The 19117-nt window shown below is 37.9% G+C and overlaps 1 protein-coding gene across 6 annotated transcripts in view; it reads right to left on the reverse strand.

The window, feature by feature from the left end:
- Positions 1-17682, reverse strand: part of RICTOR (RPTOR independent companion of MTOR complex 2) — a 122412-nt gene extending 104730 nt beyond the window's left edge. For 3 of the 6 annotated variants that reach the window (XM_058718013.1, XM_058717966.1, XM_058717945.1), the window contains exons 1-2: positions 17569-17682; positions 17350-17397 (exon numbers count right to left, since the gene is read on the reverse strand). In XM_058718013.1, the coding sequence (XP_058573996.1) occupies positions 17350-17397; positions 17569-17617 (97 nt within the window). In that variant the 5' untranslated portion in view covers positions 17618-17682. Of the gene's footprint in view, positions 1-10197; positions 10240-16817; positions 17261-17349; positions 17398-17568 lie in introns of those variants that run through there. The other 3 variants (XM_058717983.1, XM_058717955.1, XM_058717995.1) reach the window with 3 other exon arrangements.
- Positions 17683-19117: the final 1435 nt, after the last annotated feature.

The following is a 19117-nucleotide window of genomic DNA, read 5'->3' on the forward strand; positions in this document are numbered from 1 at the left end:
TTTGTTCTTTCCTTATTTCTGGGCCTTTGTACCGTATGTTCTTCGACTTGTAAGAAGCAGACATTCCCCCATAGATCTTCACTTGGTGCTTCCTTGTTAGTCCTAAATCAACTAAGTATCATTGCTTCAGAGAAGCTTTTTCTGACAATCCTCCCAACCACCACTCAACTCTCTTTCAAATATCCAACTGTACATTATTCAGAACATTTATTAGTAATTAACATTCTATGTTCACGTGTGTGTCTGCATTCTCCCCACTGGAATATAATCTCCTCAAGGGCAGAGACGCAATCTCTGTTATCACTGAATCACCAGGAAAGGAATGGTACCCTGAACATAGTAAAGGTCAATAAATACTTGTCAACTGTGACTGAGGAAGGCACAATATTATAAACAAGGTAACACAGAAAGTTCTATATACTATAAAAGCCCATGGGGCGCCTGGGTGGCTCAGTCGGTTAAGCGTCCGACTTCGGCTCAGGTCATGATCTCACGGTTCGTGGGTTCGAGCCCCGCGTCGGGCTCTGTGCTGACAGCTCAGAGCCTGGAGCCTGTTTCAGATTCTGTGTCTCCTTCTCTCTGTGACCCTCCCCCGTTCATGCTCTGTCTCTCTCTGTCTCAAAAATAAATAAACATTAAAAAAAAAATTTTTTTTTAAAAAAAAGCCCAAAGAAGGAAGATACTGAACCCTGCTTTGGAAATTAAAATTAACTCTGTAGAAAACTTGTTGCTAGCTACTGTAAAGACAGTAGGTTAGATAAGGACAGAACTAGAATAGAGAGACTAGTTATGAAGCCAATGCATTCCTCCAGGAAAGTAAATGGGGGCCTGAATAAACGTATGGCAGCAGAAATAAAAATAACAGATTTGACAGGTATTTCAGAAACAAAATCATTATCATCTGGTCGCAGATTTGATGTGTAAAATAAGGACAAGGAATGAGGCTAGGATGTCTCCTGGGTGTCTGCTTTGGCCCCATTAAAGTACTGCTCTTAACCCAGATGAGAAATATAGAAAGATTTTTATAATAAGATAATTATTAAGTTTGAAATATAGTGATAGAAGTGACATGGCCGAGATACTGAGTGAGCAATATGGAGCCTTCACACTAAAATATAAACTTGACATCATTTATTCAGCTAATAAATATTTAATCAAGTACATACAATGTGCTGGGGTTGTTCTAGGCACTGAGGATACCATGGTGAATGACAAAAGTGTCCTCACAAAACTTATATTCTAAAAGAAAAACAAACAATACTGTAATAGCAGTAGTGACAAAGGCTATGGAAGAGGAAACAATATAAAAGAATCGAAAGTGGCAGAGATGGGGGCTACCTGCAATAGAATGATCAGAGCAGGCCTCACCGATAAACTGATATTTGAGCAGAGAATTAGGTGAAGTAAGGGAGCAAGCCTACAAATATTGGGGGAAGAACAATTCAGACAGAATGTAACAGAGGTACAAAGATTCTGGCTCTAAAAAGAGAGTATGAGTAGGAGTGGATGGCAAGGAGACTGTTTTGCCAAATAGACTAAAAGTATTAGGAAATGAGAATGTATGCAGAGGTAGCCAGAGACCAGATTACAATGGGAGTCATCACACAGAGTGGTAGCATATTTTTTAGAAAAATTTTCTTGTCATACACATTCCAGTATTTAATACAGTGCTGAGAATATAGCAGGTGCTCAGTGACTTCTTTCCAAATTAGTGAAAAAAACAAATCAATGTATTAATGAATCCCCATTTTGTTTGAGCCCAATTTATAGTTGATCAGTTCCCAACCTCCAATTCATCCCCAAAGGATAAATCAAATAGCAATTTAAAGGACTATATTATAAGTTTTAGCAATCTTCAGAAGCAGAATTCTTAAAATGTTTTGAACAGTGACATCATCACTAGAACAAGTATATATTCTTCCAAGGGGACTGCTTAAAGGAAACATCTACTTCAAAGTATATGATTTTTAGATTATCTGCTAAACCAACAAATGATTTGATAACTTCACATTTTGTAATGTTTTAATAATCATTTTAGACCAAGCTCTGATCGTGCTGGACAGCCAACAGTTTACTGTATTACTTCAGTTCTATTCTAGGAAAAATCATTTAAAACAGTTGGGAAAAAAAATGATGTACCGTATGTACAAGAGCAGTAAGTAACATAATCCTGAAAAACATGGCTAAAAATATAGATTTACTGCATTTTGTCATTCTTAATTGATAGACTCAAACAAGCAATCACTCACAATTGACCATTAAAATCAAGTATTCTTCTGATAGCAAATAATCCACACTCAGTGAACTAAACAGTCTAGATTCAGAATCAGCAAGGATCTTCCAAGGCTATTAAGTGTTGCTGCCTTCAGGGAATTCCAAACTCATTGTTTTCCATGCTTCCAGAGTAGATACATGAAAATTTAAAACATTTTGAATATTTAAAAGAAAGTGAATACTAATATTTTATCAGAAACTTCTCCACCTCCAGTATAGTGAATACTTGTTTCACTTTCACATTTACTCTTGTTCTTGCATACTGAAATAAGTAAAATGTTCTCTATTCTACTAATCTATGCTTAGCACATATTGCTAAGTTGCTTTCAAGTGTTTAATCAATTTCCTATGCAATACTCAGTTCTAATTTCTTGGAGACAAGCATCAAGAGATGAGCAGTGAAATTTTTTTCTATCAAAGCATCACCAACTCTCAGGGGAAAATAATCCCCAAAATCTAATGAAGGATTAAGTAAAAACAAAAACAAAAAATTCTTTAACAATTAAAATTTATTTTAAAACAAAGAACATAAAACACTATCAGATACAGCAAAAAAAAAAAAAAAAAAGTCCATTACTATGGCAATAAAGTACATTACTATTACAATAAAGAGTCACCAGAAGAAAGACTAGAAATAGAAAAAGAAACAGACACCAGTGAGAGAAACTGAAAAATACTAAGGGAAAGACAGAAAAACAATCACATAAAGACACTTTATAACTGTCAGTGAGGTAGGTCCTAGACACTCTCACTTAGTCTCATCAAGTTCTAATAAATCTACTAAAAAATTCAATCACATTATTGCTCCTTCATGTGGGAAACCTGAAGAATCAGACAGAGTTCTAAGAGTCTCTTTTGAGCTCTTAAAGAGAATCAGAAAAGACATTTAAACACTTATGCTCTTTCAAGAAGCATCTCTCTATTGCATACTCTAACAACTTGTCAACTTTGATGAATACCTGAAACTGCATGTTGTAAATCTAACACATTAACACACTGATATTTCCATATAAGAATATTACTGAAGTGAGGACCAAAAAGTGTTTATTATCCTCTCTTTTTCCCTGTAGAAATACCAAACCAATTTCAGTAATCATCCCACCAATTTTATTAGGTCAATGCAAAACTTTTATTGAGTTGAAATTCTAATTTTTCCAAATTTTTTTCTAACCTGTAGCTTTGAGCAGCTTATTTTGATCTGATCATACTTTTTCTTAGGATAATCCTTAAGAAAAAACAAAACACAAAAAATTCACCTATGTGTTAACTGGCTACAAACTATTGAAGCAAAAAGTCAGTCTAAAGAGGCAAAAGACTGAGATATTCAGAAAATGATTTTAATTTTTTAAGGAAAGTTGGAATTAATCTCATTATTCCAAACCCTGTCCACTCACATAAATCCACTCCCCATTCAAAAGGAAAGAAGCCATCCACATCATGACATACCTGATATACACTTTATATACAACATGGTGATGTAACACCATCATATGCCCATTGATCACTGGGCATATGAAATCAGATACAAGAGTACATACTGTATGGATGTATTACAGAAAGTTCAGAAACAGGCAAAACTAGTCTATGGTGTTAGAAGTCAAAACAGTGGTATCCTTCATGGGGGGAAGTAGTGCCTGGAAAGAGACACAATGAGAGCTTCTGAGGTATTACAATATTCTGATTCTTGATTGGGGCTCTGATCATCCATGTGTTCAATTTGTCAAAATGTACTGGACTATACAATCATGACAAACATTTTTTGGATCCATGTTTTCTTTAAATAAAAAACAGGGGCGCCTGGGTGGCTCAGTCAGTTAAGTACTTGACTTCAGCCCAAGTCATGATCTCATGGTTTATGAGTTTGAGCTGCGCGTTGGGCTCTGTGCTGGCAGCTCAGAGCCTGCAGCCTGCTTCTGATGGTCTGTCTCCCTCTCTTTCTGCCCCTCCCCCTGCTCATACTTTGTCTTTCTCTCTTTCTCTCTCTCTCAAAAAAAAAAAAAAAACCCTAAAAATTTTTCAAAAAATAAACTAAAAAATTTAGTAATATTTACTGCTCTCAATAGATTAGGCATTTTAACATGTAAAAAGAGGGTCTAACATCTCCACGTAGTTTTCAAGGCCCTCAATAACTTACCCCTACTTTACAAATCCAGTATGAATACGAAAATTCTATATCCTGATTCATCTCTCAGTAAAATTTTTAATGTCTTTATTCACACTCCATTCCTCTTGATTTAACCACATCCTGCTCATTCAAAGCTGTAACAGTGTCCCACTTTATTTTTTTCCCAGCTCATACCTCTCTCTCCCTTCTCTCATCTCCCCTGCTTTAGATTACCACTAAAGAACACCCAATATCTATTTATTTATATCTATGTGCCAAAATTATAGTAAATATTTTATAAACATTTCATTCATTTCTCAAATAAGTGTTATTCCAGCAGAGATGAGAAAACATGCTCAGAGAAGGCAACTTGTCCAAACTCAAAAAAACTTCTAAGAGGCAGGATCAAGATTCAAATCCAGATCTGTCTGACTCTAAAGGCCATGTTCTTAGCTACAGAGCTAGACTGTCTCTATATTATGCAACTAGCACATTATTTAATGTTATTTTGTTCATATTAGTCATATTTTGTACCTTAATGTTTATCTTTATATAATCGTACCATCCATATTGTATACGTATATTCTAACTCTATCAAGTCATACCTTACCTGCTTTAAACCATGCTATGAGGCAATGCTATCTGGAAAACAACCAGGATGTAAAAGTAAGCACTCCAAAAAATGGCAATAAACACTCAAAGTATGTATCTTCAACAGGTTTAGTCATTACAGGTAACATATATTATTGTCAGTAGGGCTCCTTAATTCTTCATAATCACAACATATTTATATTTGTTTTCCATATAATAACTCCAGTTAGTTTCTATTTTACAACAGTGTAAAAGTAAAAAAATAAAGGACTGCTAAATGTAAGAATGATAGTTGCAATGTAAAGTGACAGCTGAGTACAAGGACACAGCACATAAGATCAAAAAGAGCAGTCCAATGTCATACAAGGTATTAATAAATTGCTCCCCCCCACCTCCCACACAATAATTGACATTCATTATGATGACCCCAGCTAAAGATAAAAAGTTAAAATATAGTTGATATATCCTTCTTAAGAAAGGGGAGAAGTACATAATAGTTACAGAAATAATTTTATCCAAAATGGTTAAAATGTACATTTTAGAGCTCAGCCAATAGCCTGCTTGAGGGCTCCAAATTGACATTACTACAATATATAGCATACTTATTTAGTCACTAGTTATTCCAGCAATATCATTTATCTTCTATTGTCCTTGTTTTTAAAAAGATTATAAAGGGTTAAGTGCATAGGTTTTAGAATCAAAAATAGTGAATGGGATCTGAATCCTACCTCTCTCTTTTACTGGCAGTTATGACCTGGGGCTAGTTAGGCATCCTCTGGGCCCCACTTTCTTCATCAGTGATATAAGGATATTAAGAGATATTTTTGAGAAATGTAGGAAGACTAGGGGCGCCTAGGTAGCTTAGTCGGTTGAGCGTCCAACTTTGGCTCAGGTCATAATCTCCCAGTCCCTGTGTTCGAGCCCCGCATTGGGCTCCATGCTGACAGCTCAGAGCCTGGATCCTGCTTCGGATTCTGTGTCCCCCTCTCTCTCTGCTCCTCCCACGCTCCAGTCTGTCTGTCTATCTCTCTCAAAAAGAAATAAACATTATAAAATTAAAAAAACAAAAAACAAAAAAAAAAACTGTAGGAAGACTACATTAGATAATTTAAGTAATGTTTTTAACAGTTTCTAGCATATAGTAAAGTTCCAAATATGGTGGTGGCTATTTTTTTTTTGTAATCAAAGACCATGTCTTAAAAATCTAGCAACCAGAACAATGCTGGACACACAAGTAGTACTCATTAGTAGTTGGTGATTGACCTGTATCACAGAAAAGAGTTAAGAGTCTAACAGCGCATGGCAGCATCCAACCTGAGTACACCTACTACTTTTATTTGTAAATACTTAGAAAATAAAAAATGAAGGAACTAGAATCGATCACTGAAAAACGATTCCTCTATTAAATTTTGGCTAATTTCATAAGAATTTCATTAACAAACATGGCTGCTCAGCAAAGAAATAAACAACACTGAATAAGATACCTATAAATAAAAAGTTTGAATAATGATGGATGACATTTGTCAGATACCAGAGAGAAGATTCCTATTTTGAATGAGAGCTAATAAAATAATTTCTAAAGTAGCTTCCAATATAGTTAAAATAAACATAATGTGTATATACACACACCTCCCCCAAATCCACTCATACTCCAGTACCCCAAGTGAACATTTACTCTCATTACTTATTTTAAAAATAATTACACTGTTTCTCTACCGTACCTTTACAATATAGAAACAATTACTGATATAAATGAAATTTTTTTCCTAGAACTCAAATATAAGTCTAAACTTTTAAAATAAAACAACTATTAGAAGAATAATAACAAGAAGAAAAGACAACTGCTACAGTTTATCCAAATCCCTTACTCTTCTCCTTTATTATTTTCTTTTGAAGCATAATCAGCACCCTTTTAAATTTCTTCCATTTTGATAGGTAAAACAATAATGTATATTTCTATATTCAAAACAATGCTGAAACATGAACATATAACACTGAATTCTCCCATGACAAAGGAGAAAAAGGCTATTTTAAGGTTCTTATTAAAATACATAAAGTGATTTAGGGGCGCCTGGGTGGCTCAGTCGGTTGGGCGCCCGACTTTGGCTCAGGTCACTATCTCACGGTCCGTGAGTTCGAGCCCCGCGTCGGGCTCTGTGCTGACAGCTCGGAGCCTGGAGCCTGTTTCAGATTCTGTGTCTCCCTCTCTCTGACCCTCCCCCGTTCATGCTCTGTCTCTCCCTGTCTCAAAAATAAATAAAAAATTAAAAAAAAATTTTTAATAAAATAAAGTGATTTAAACATTTTTAAGGCTATGCTAATCTAAAATTTAACTCACTAAAAAGTTGTAAAAACTGATGTTGAAAATTATCCTCATATGACTCACGAAATCTTACAGAAGAATTAATCTGACCTGTTTGGACCAAGTTATGTATGCCATTCAAAAATAACATTGGAAATACAAGCTACAGCAATAAAATAAAACCACAAGTCATTCAAATTAAACAAAGTAGAAAACAGCTATTTGTATTCAAATAGTCCATTATCATGATTTTATACTAATCATGTGACAGATATGATTAAAAACTTATCCACAACACATGTAAATAAAATGTTCCACAATATTCTACCAGCCACCTGGTCACACACACAGAAACTGCCATACAGCTAAATGTTAAGAGTTCACAGCTCACCTACCTCCAACCACTGGAGTCTTCTCTCTTTCTGCAACTCTATTCCCCTCAGTTTTTTCTTTTTCCTTTCTCTCTCTCTCTCTTTTTTTTTTTCCTTGGGGGAGGGGGCTGGTGGTGACGATAGTGGTGTGGCGAAGTTTAGGGAGTGTATTACACAGAATTATGAGTGGAGAAAAAGCAGGGCAATTAAAAGTTTTAGTATATGAGGGATGAACATTAAGCATGGAAATAATTAGTATACTATCTTAAGATGTGATTTCTCAAAGTATGAAACTACATATGTGTGTGTATATATATCCATATGTATACATATATACATACACATATATATACATATACATATATACGTATAAAAACACCTAAGAGCAGTTAAATACACTTTTATCTGGTAAGTTGTTCCTTCTAAGTAACTGAAAGTAAATTACTTGGTAGTATTCTTTGTTTACAGCTCTATGTCTCTTCACTCTTTATTCATTACAAGAAACACATGAAATTACACTAGATTCTGAACTACTAAAACCCCTGCAAGTGGCAATTCAACTCTCATTTTGCTGCTTTAGTAAAAGCATAATTTCCCCAGTACACCCTTTACCCAAATAACTAGAGGCCTGGGTAGGGTGCCTGGATTTAGCAATGAAACATTCCACGCTTTTCAGAATGATTTTAATTTCAAATATTCTATCTTACTGTAAGGCCAAATGTTTAATTCTGAGATCAAAAAATATGGTCATTTTAGTGTGGAAAATAACAAAAATAATACCCATCTCATTTATAATCTCTATCTCCATACTGCATACATCTAGAAGTTTGGTAACAAATTTACAGAGCCCTTTGAACATGCAGTATTAATTAACGATGGGGAGAGGAAACACATATACTACAAAACAATGGAAGAAAAAAAATCATTTATATTTGGATTTAGAATAACAGCCAAGCATTTATATACTCATAGTCACAAGCACACAATTATTTCACAATATGCCTATAAGCTCTCAGTCCAGTCCCAAACTACCTTCAAATTCAAAAGAGCCCTACTTTGAAATGTAATCAATCTTGAATAATTAAGACATTTACATACAGAACTCATCACCAACTTTTTCTCAACATTACCTTCAAATACTGAATAATATTCCAGGAATGTGTTAGTTCACAAAATTAAGTTACAATTTTTAAAACACTGATCCAAAGTTCTACCTATTCAAATGCTACCCTTTTAAGCAAAGGTCTTATACGTGTCAAGACTATTGTGAGGTCTTTCCTCTAAGCTATTCCTTACCTGTCTCCCATTTTTTTCTGAATTCCTCCAGATTCTGATTCCTTTATAAGGACAACTGACAGGCTCTTCAAATATTATTATCTTATATTATGCCCTGATATAGGTATATCCCAACCGTAATATAAACTTGAAGCCAAGAATTGTCCTTCCTGATTCACGGTAACACTTACTAACACAATTATATAATATACTGATCAAAAATATGCTGGCTGACATTAACAAACCACTATAAATCTAAATCTTCAACAAAGTGGGGTAAAAAATGGCCAAGTAATTAAAAGAGCCAAATTTTTAAAAATCCAGGTAATTAAAAAACTATTTTTGTATTTCTTAATAAACTCAACTGAATCCATAAATAAGATATTTTGAAGTCTCAGCATATCCTCAATTTCATTGTACTTTATAGAAATTTCATCATTACCAGGTGCTCTGCTCAGTTTATGCAATCTGTCTGGACCAGACTTAAAATTTTTTTTTTTTTTTAACGTTTTATTTATTTTTGAGACAGAGAGAGACAGAGCATGAACGGGGAAGGGGCAGAGAGAGAGGGAGACACAGAATCGGAAGCAGGCTCCAGGTTCTGAGCCATCAGCCCAGAGCCCGACGCGGGGCTCGAACTCACGGACTGCGAGATCGTGACCTGAGCCGAAGTCGGGCGCCCAACCGACTGAGCCACCCAGGCGCCCCTGGACCAGACTTAATAAAAGAATGAATTTTAAGAATGTACTTGGGTTTAGGTTCTCTTTCAATCCTGTGACTCTGAACATATATTTAGCTAGTTTTACACGATTATTTTCAACTTAGTTTGGCATCTGCATAATATTTAAAGTATATTCATTGTAGAGATAAAATAAAAGTAGCTCATCAGTTTTAACCTGGCCACACTAACAAAAAAGCACAGATAATACAAAACAATGGATGATCCAAAAAGCATTAACAGTCAACTCTCAATTATTCATATGTGGATTACCTAATATGTATTTTAGCCTATTTATGTTTGCTATTCTAATAGTATTTGCTCAGGAAATAAAAATTGATGCTAATCATTCACATAAAAGACACATCAATCTACTGCAGGGGAGGAAAGCATACAAAATCTTCCCAAACCACATATAAATAATGCTATTTAGATTATGTAATTTAGCACTCTTCCATCATTATTCACCTTTTTATTAAGTGCAGGTAAATGAGAGTGGACTGTATTTAGCTTGGTGATAGTCAGAGGTACAGATACACAGGCATGCAAACCATTCACTCACCCCACTGTGCTTTTCACAGCCCTATTTTCAGTAGCCTGAGACCTGGGAGGGGGAGGAGGCAAGTCACTGCAGATGATCACTTAAAAGGAAATTGAGAGTTGACTATAATTTACATTTAAAGTGCTATGAAATACCATCACTCCTACATGTATTCATTGCCGTTCATGGGAATACTTCTCACAGTGATTTAACAAGGCTGTAATGCTTTCTTTTAACCTTTCAATATCCCAGAAATGTGATAGCTGAGAATCACAAAGACGGAAGTGACACTATTACACATGTAACTTAGTATGCGTTTTAGAAATTCAGGAAACTGAAGCCCAGAGAGGTTAAATAGCAAGCCAATATCCTCAGATGAAGTAAAACTGAGTATTCCAGACGTCAACTTCAATGCCACAGTTTCACCGCCTCTTCAACCAAGACTCTCCTCTTGGCTTCAGAGATCATAGTCTTGCTAGTTTTGTTCTCTTCTGTTGGCCACCTTTTTGTCATTGACTCCTACACTATGACAGACACTCTCATCAGCGCATCCTCTAATACTCAAGTCTTTAACTCTAACTACATTTACATTCTTCTTCTCTCAATGACCTATGCAGGAACCAATCAGATCACAACTTCAGAACCATTCTGGTACTCACAGCTACCTTTTATACATCTTTCATAGACTTAATCACCTGATATTCAAGTGTAAAGCTGAACTCATTATCATCCTTCCAAAGTGAGTTTCTTCATTTCATGGCACCCTCAATCTCACTGTTCCTCAGGACTACAAACTTAAAATGTTTTTACTTCTACTCTCCTTAATACAATACTACTCCATTTCCCATCTCTCTCTCCATTCTGCCATTCAATAAATACTTCAGTTATTATTATATGACAGATGCTGGGAAAGCTTAAGATCTGGTGAGGGAACAACAAGTGGACAAAGAACTTAAGGCAATGGGAAGAGATATTTAGAAAGGAATAAACACAGATGTGGAAAAGTAGAAGAGGAAGCAATGAATTCCCACTGGAATGATTTTTAGCAGTAGCACGTGACCCAGACCTTAAAAAATTAGGATTTCAATAAAGAGTGCCGAAAATGAAATTCTAGGCAGAGGAAACAACCTACCCAAGTTCAAGTCAATAGAAATGTATGCCAAGTACAAGGAATAAATTATTTTTGACTAAAGCAGATTCTCAACCAGGGGTATAACACTATCTGCACAGGGAAAGAACAAGAATGGGGAGGAAGGTGCTTTAGAGTAGCAAAATCTCCTTATCCTCTTTGAGAAGCACTGTGTGTAAAGAAGGAAGAGAGTGTGTTACAACAGATAAACTATGCACAGAGGTTGACAGAATAATACGATTAAGACAGTACAGAAGATAACAATTCTGAAATAAATCATAAAAGGCCTTCAATGCCAAGCTAAGAAATCTGGACTTGATTCTGTGAGCAAAAATGAGGCAGTGAAGTGTAAGTGGTTTTTTGTTTGTTTGTTTTTGTTTTTTACTTAAGGGAATGATGATAAGATCAGATCTATATTTCAGAAAAATAATCTTGGCAATCATATAGTAGAGAAAGTGAAAAAAGGTTCGAGAAGATTTTACATCATCCAAATGAGATAATAAAGATGTGAACTAAACCAATGACAATGGAATATGAAGAGACTAGATTCATTAGATATTTCAGAAGCAAACTGGAGGACCATGGCAACTGAACAATAAGCAGTAGGTCTCTAGCATGGTTATTAGGAAGGATGCTGGTGGTAAATAGAAAGGGAAAAGGGAATGTGCAAAGTCTTACACATTGGGCCTTTTAGAGGAGTACTAGACAAAAAATGCTAATATGTTTTGCAAGCTTAAGAGAAAGGGTCTGAATAAAAATATAGTTAACATAACCATCTCAACTCTTGGGACTTTTTTTTCAACTCATGGATTTTTGAAGCCATCAGTGAAAAGACTGTTCAGGGACTCAGCCCTATAGGAGACAAGAAGATCAAGGACAGAACCTTAGGGTTCACTTGCTTACGGAGCTGCAAAACCAGTCAGTGAACAGAGAAGGAGCAGCATGAGAGGTAGGAAAAGAAGTAGGAGAATATTTCACAAAAGTCAAGTGAAGAAATAGTTGCAAGAATAGCAACAGTGTGGTGGCTACAAGTGCATGATCTGCAGTTAGTCACTCACTAGCCCCTAAGATCCTGACTGAGTTACTTACCTAAATTTCAGACCTTCAGAATTTTAAAGGCTATATCCTCCACTATAGGGATAAAAAGAACACTTCAAACAGTTATTAAGGATTAAGTGAGATAACATATTTTAGTGCCTGGAACAAAACTATTAATACAGTAGTAGCACTAAAATAGAATGGGGAACTTAAAAATGCCAATGAATTTTGCATGAGATTACCAGCATCCTTCAAAAACCTATTTTCAGTACAGGGGGAAAGCTGTGCTTAGAAGACTATAGTGTTAAGGAAGAAAGCTACAGAGTGATGATAAACCGTTCTTTCTATAGAACCTATCGAAAAACAGCTGTTTTGTAATCTTTGTCTTTATCTTTCCACACCTCCCACCACCATCCCATGCCTGGTTTAGTACCTGACCCATATGAAGGATACAAGAAATGATTACTGAACATGACAAAAATTAGCCAATAGCAAGAAAGAAATGAAAAAGCAAAGGATCTTAGTTCTACAAAGAATCTTAGAGAAACAGTATCAGGAGCATAAAATGCCTTTCCAGGTTAGCCTTAGAAAGGAACAGAGATGCTTTATTCCCTGACTCAGGGAAACTGAAGTATGTATGAAATATAAAAAGTTGGCTCAGTAAGTAGAGCATGCAACTCTTGATCTGGGGGTCATGAATTTGAGCCCCAGGTTAGGCACAAAGATTACCTTAAAAAATAAATAAAGGAGAGAAGAAAACGGAATTAACATTAGACAGCTTCTACCTTCTTAATAAAGAAATATAAGTACTCTGCACAAAGTAAGAGAACTCCAAAGTCAGTCTGAACTCTGAAGAAAACAAATTAGTTGGTAACTGCACTTCAAAATATATTCACCTTCATTTCTCTCCAACACCCTCGTCTAGTCTCCCACCATTTCTTAGATTACATCAGCAGCTTCCTAGGCAGCTCCTCTTCACGCAGACTTTACCCTCCCCAAGGTGTGGTATATTCTCTTGAGAGCCCACATTTCCTTTCACTATGTTCCTCACTATTCTTATAAGTCAACCACTCTGTGAAGCTTCTCTAATCCTCTAACCATCAAAGAGTTCATCATTTTCTTCTCAAGGCTACTTCTAGTCCTTGTGCAGTCTGATTACTTAACTCATCGTTCCATATTGCAGGCACTTTATTATGTCTATTCCAGTAAACTCCTAAAAAGAATAACATCTTCCTTATCTTCATTCCTTCAGCACTTAATTCAGCATTTAGGATATAATGGCCATTCATTCAATGTTTGTTTTGTCTAACTGAAGTCAGCAATTAAACAACATAAGTAATCTGCTGTCTAGAAAAAATCAGGAAACAAAAAGTACTGTTCAAATCTGCATCATTCAGATAACCTTCCTACTTTTCTAAGTATTAAACAGCAACTAAGACCATTTTTTTCTTCTTACTAATGGAAAAGTAAAAGCGTTGGATAATCAAAAAATATAAAACTCAATACTTTTAAATAAATTATATTCTAATAGTTACATTAGAATACAGGTTTGTCCATGTCCTTAAATTCACTCTGAACATAATGATTAAATTACTGTATAGTAAGAAGGACGTACACAGGAAGAATACTCTGTGTCTTTTCAAATTATTCAGTAGCATAAGAGATAACACTACTGGACTGATAAAAAAAAAAAAACACACACACACACACACACAAAAAACAGGCTATCCTTGCAGTGGAAGTGACTAAGGGAAGCATTTTGGTTTCAAAATAGATATTGGCATGCAAAACAGAGAGAGTATTTAAATGGTATCAATAGCAAATATCAGGGACTTTCACAAATTAAGTAGAGCAGTTGTTTGAACAAAACTGAAAGCAACAATTACCAATAAGTTTACTGTGAGATCTACTGCAATGAAGTTCCTAAACTAGATCAAAATTAACCCATCAACAATTTTTAGTTGACACATACTATGTATGAAGGAACTACAGCACTAATAACCAATACCAAAACCAAAGTGCCATATAACTCTCCTGAGCCTCAAAAAGCTTGCAAGACTAGTTAAAATATTACTACTAAGAAATTTTCTGAAGTCAGAGAAATAATTCTAAGGTTCTATAAAATAAAATACTACATTTTACCTTAACTGCACATAATAGATTACTCTTTGCTTAGACCTAATTTACTGGTAATCTCACAGACTATTTCTTTACAGTAACTATATTCAAAAACTCTACTTCAGACAGACTATACCCAATTAATAGTAAATCTCAAAAAAAAATGAAAGTCTCAATACCATAATTCCTTATTAACAAGTCTATGATGTTCAAAACAATTCTGAAATATTTTAAATGTGATATAATTTTGATTCCATAGTGTAGGAAGACAACTAACATTTAGTTAACATCACTCACAAAAGTATCAGCTCCTGTGCTGAGTATTTTAAGCACTAGTTCTCATATTCTTAATAAGCTTTTGAAGTTATCTCTCTTGGATATGAAGAAACCAAGAATCAAGCAAGGTCAAATAACTTGCCTTCAAATCACCTATTAGACATTCCAGCTAAGATTATAATCCAGAACTATTTGACTTTACAGTCTCATCTCTTTTCACTACATACTGATGGTTCCTTTTGGAATAACAATGAACTGTGTGAGACAGCTACACAAAGAATTTCTCAAAGGTTACATAAAAACAATTAAAAAGAGAGCAAACACTGCCTTCACATTAAAAACAAGTAGTTCTGGTTACCCAAACTTTACCTAAAACATACAGTAATCCAATCCACAAACAGCCGCCCTTCAGCTGCAACTCAGACTGCCTATAGTTCTCAAATTATTACTAAAGTATAATTCCTCCTGAACTTTCTTCACATTAGATCCACGAGACGTCTTTAGATCCACAAATCTTCTTTTAACAATGACATGACTGTCAGAATAGCAGTTTCTTGAACAATAGCTTCCCTATATAATGAATCTGAGATTACTTTTTTATTCTAAACTTCCTTAGGATTTAGGAATAAATCTCATATAACCTCTCTTACTTGCATACGCCTTTTGCAATCAGGTTCAACTGGCTGTGTATATTTCAAACTGAAGTATATTTTGTCAAGGCAAGCAGAAATAGCATTTTCTACTTTTTGCATTATCTTGAAAATACCTATTGACATAGGTGTTCACTAATTGCCCAGGGAGCATAACATTTTAAATGGCAAACATACAGAGTTATCTGTGTACCTAAGTAAGACTGAAGTAAATCAAAGGTATCAAATTTGCACATAAGCTCTTATACAAACTAAACTTCTGATACCAGCCACAGAAATCACTATATACAGAAGTTCTGCAAACTCAATTTAAAGCACAAATACAATTTATTTCTAGTACCACATCCAAACAAGTTTTTAATGAGACATTAAGACAGAAGATCTATCTAATAAATGCTCTTTTCACCTCCATCTAAACACATATGCTCATGTAGAAATTAAATCAATAAAGTATACCTGTTACAGAACTCAAATGCTAATGTTAAGCCCTGTAGGAATGTTGTTGTTAATTTACTGGAAAATCTTTTCCCACATATATTTTATCAGATTTTCCAAGTGTGTTTGTTATATATACAGTCAAGTTTCCAAACTGTTACACAAAAGTCAAAAGCTTTACATCTTTCTACACTAACACTCAAACCCAATTCGCTAGGGAAAAAATGTTCCAATTTAGTGCATTAGTAGAAATCTTTCTGCCTGTTCACACGAGTGCCTAGTTCACCCAAAACAAAGTCCCTGAACTTTCAGAATAAAATATTCTTACAAAAATGCACTCTTGTAGCTAAATGAAAAGTAGACGTTTAGTTAATAAGTTATCTTACACTTTGACATACAAAATAAAACAAATTAGACAATGCCTTAAATACCAGAGATGAGCCTCAACAATGAGCCCCGCGCCTGACAAATACTTTAGATAAGTCACTACTGACGTAGGTTAATTTTTTTATTTTTTATAGAATGTTTATGACTTTTCTTTTTAACATCCTAAAGTGTTTTTCGGATCTCAAAAAAGGAAACTGACTCTGTACAGCTGAACCACTTTACACTCTATGCTACAGCCGGTGTGAAATATGACTTCTTCGGAATCAGCAGACCAGATCCTGTTTACCGTGGAAGAAAAAAGAAAAACCGTGTATATAACTACTAAATCTTCAGCCAGCTATTGTCGAATAAAGTCCAGTAGGTGCCTAACAGAAGATACACTGGCCAGCAGCAAGATTAGGTCCTTAAAAATACAACCGGGGTTCGCCCAGTTCCGAAGGTGTAAACAAACCCATCGCCACTGCAGAAGGTAAACAATGAACCTACAGCGAGGGTGAGGGGGCGGTCTTTGCCAACTACAGTCCCAGCCGCCCGGGAAAGGGAAACGGGAATGAACTACAGCGTAAAGCAGACACTTAGCCACAGTCACTGACTCTAGGTTTCACTACCGAGTTATCAACGCTCCGGGTCCCCCAGAGCGGTGGGCAAAGAGAAAAGCAGTCACGCAGGCAGCAGAACCCAGCAGGTCCGGCTTCTGCTCTGGGGGACGGGTAGGGCAGGATGTGGTCGCTCTTCCCTCAGACATCCTCCGGCAACCTAAATAACAGCCTCTACCTCCCGCCGGCCGCCTCCGGGCGAATGGCTGCACGAGCTCCGGGATGGGAGTTAAACGCTCCCTCGGGGGTCCAGGCAACCCAGAGGGTCACCGGCTCCGCCGAGTCCCGCTCGGCGTTCCCCGGCACCCGCCGCACCCAGAGGCCCGGAGAAGGGCGCGGGGCGAGGAAAGCGGGCATCGGGAAGGGGGATGGGTCCCGGGAGGCGGCCCCGGGCTCCGCTCCTGCGGGCCAGCAGGCGGGGCTCGGGCTCTGCCTCCCGCACCCCCGCTGGTCCCGTGCGGGGCCCGCCCATGCCCCCTGCCCCCGGGCCCCAGCTCCTCCCCAGCAGCGCGCCCTCGCCGGCGCCCGCGGCGCCCCACGTTACCTCGGGTCAGATCCAGCGGGACGTTCTCCTCGCCGCTGTCATTCCGCCCTGCACGAAACAGACACACAGCTCCAATTAGGATTCGTTCGCAGGCCAGCGGCGGCAGCCCTGGCTCCGGCCAGCGCCCCTAATCGCTCCGCCTGCCCAGGGCCAGGGGGAGGCAAGGGCCAGGGGTCGCGGGCCCCAGGCGGCGGGGGGTGAGGGTTGCAGCGGGCTTACCTCGTATTCGGAGGTTCTTTAGCGAGCGGCCGCGGCCGATCGCCGCCATATTGACGGGTTTCAGTCACAACACCGGAAACCTCGCCCAATCGCGCGAGAACCCCTTCCCCCTCCCCGCGCGCCGCGCCCGCCCCCCGCGGCATCTCCCCCGCCCCTCCGCGGCGGCAGGCGGCGGGTGGTGCCAACTGAGCCCCGGGCGTGGAGGGAGCGCGGGGCCAAGCTGGGGTCTCTTGTGCAGCTCGCGGCGCGCGCGCACGTCCGTCCACCGGAGTGCGCGAGGTCGCGGCGACGCGCGTGGCCCTCCGAGAGCATGTCTGCTGGGAGATGGCATTTCCCACGAGGGGAATCCCATTGATGAGAGTTTGCAGCGTGGAGGATGCTTCTCCTCCAGTGCCGCGGAAACTGTAATCAGAGCCGGGGCGAGCTGGGAGGAGGCCGGGATGCGGCCGGCCGGCCACCTGCGGGAACCATCCTGCCTGATTCTCTTGCTTGCTTTCAAGCCCCCTTCCTTATTCATCAGTTAAAACGATGTTTACTTAAAAGAAAGAAAGAAAACAACAACAACGCTGCGCGCAGTTTTAACGTAACTCAAATCCCTTCCTAGAAGTCGCTTTGCTCCAACCAAGTTCACATGTAACAAAGTTTGTTTTCCACCCTAGCTCTGACCACCGTGCTAAGCAGCCTTGCACTTGATCTTCAAAACCACACTCAGCCAGGAGAACTCCTCTGAGAGGAAGTGGTCTGGTGGACGTTTTGTTTTTGACCGCCTGGCGCAGACCAGGAGAAGGGGATTAAGAAGCCAAAGAGTGCAGGGTGGTCGTCTGGGGCGGTGGGTGGGATGGTTCCCGCGCACGCGCGGGCGCCGGGAGGCCCGGGGAGAGGGTTTCCTCTGCCTGGAACCAAGCAGACGTAGCTGAGGGCTGTGTCGGGTTTTCTGTCTGTGTAGCTTCTGAACACTGACTAATGTAGATGTTGTGGATTAACATTTTTTATACATAGACCTAATAATTATTAGCTGTAGAGATTTCAGTTCTAGAAACTTTTCCCAGCTAGTATATATACACCCAGCCCCTGACCCAGCAACTTTAAACTCTTTAGTAGACTAAAGAGAGGGTGAGTGTTGTCCCCTCCTGTTCCTCTATTTGTCTTTCTACGTGAGACTAGAAGTTAAACAGTGGAGATCTTGCTTTAACCACATCTCTTCTGACACTTAATGCAGTGGCCAGGATAAATAAGCGTTAAATAAATAATCGGCATTGTTCCAATGCCCTCTTTAATGTGAAAAAAAAGCAATATTGGAGATATAATTGGCGTTGTCAGTAATAGTGATCAATTGGAAACACAATTGACCACAGGTAGAGATTATGCAAATCATTACAACCATCAAATGATATAGGTCTGGTATATTTATAGAAAATAATGTTCATGATTTTAAATCAAGCAAGAGATTACAAAGTTCCCTTTTTATAAACGTTTAAAATACATATCAAAATTATACATTATAAATTATTTTACATATATGTGTACATAGAAAAGAGTCTGAGAAGAT

Source organism: Neofelis nebulosa, chromosome 1, assembly GCF_028018385.1.
Source record: "Neofelis nebulosa isolate mNeoNeb1 chromosome 1, mNeoNeb1.pri, whole genome shotgun sequence".
NCBI lineage: Eukaryota > Metazoa > Chordata > Mammalia > Carnivora > Felidae > Neofelis > Neofelis nebulosa.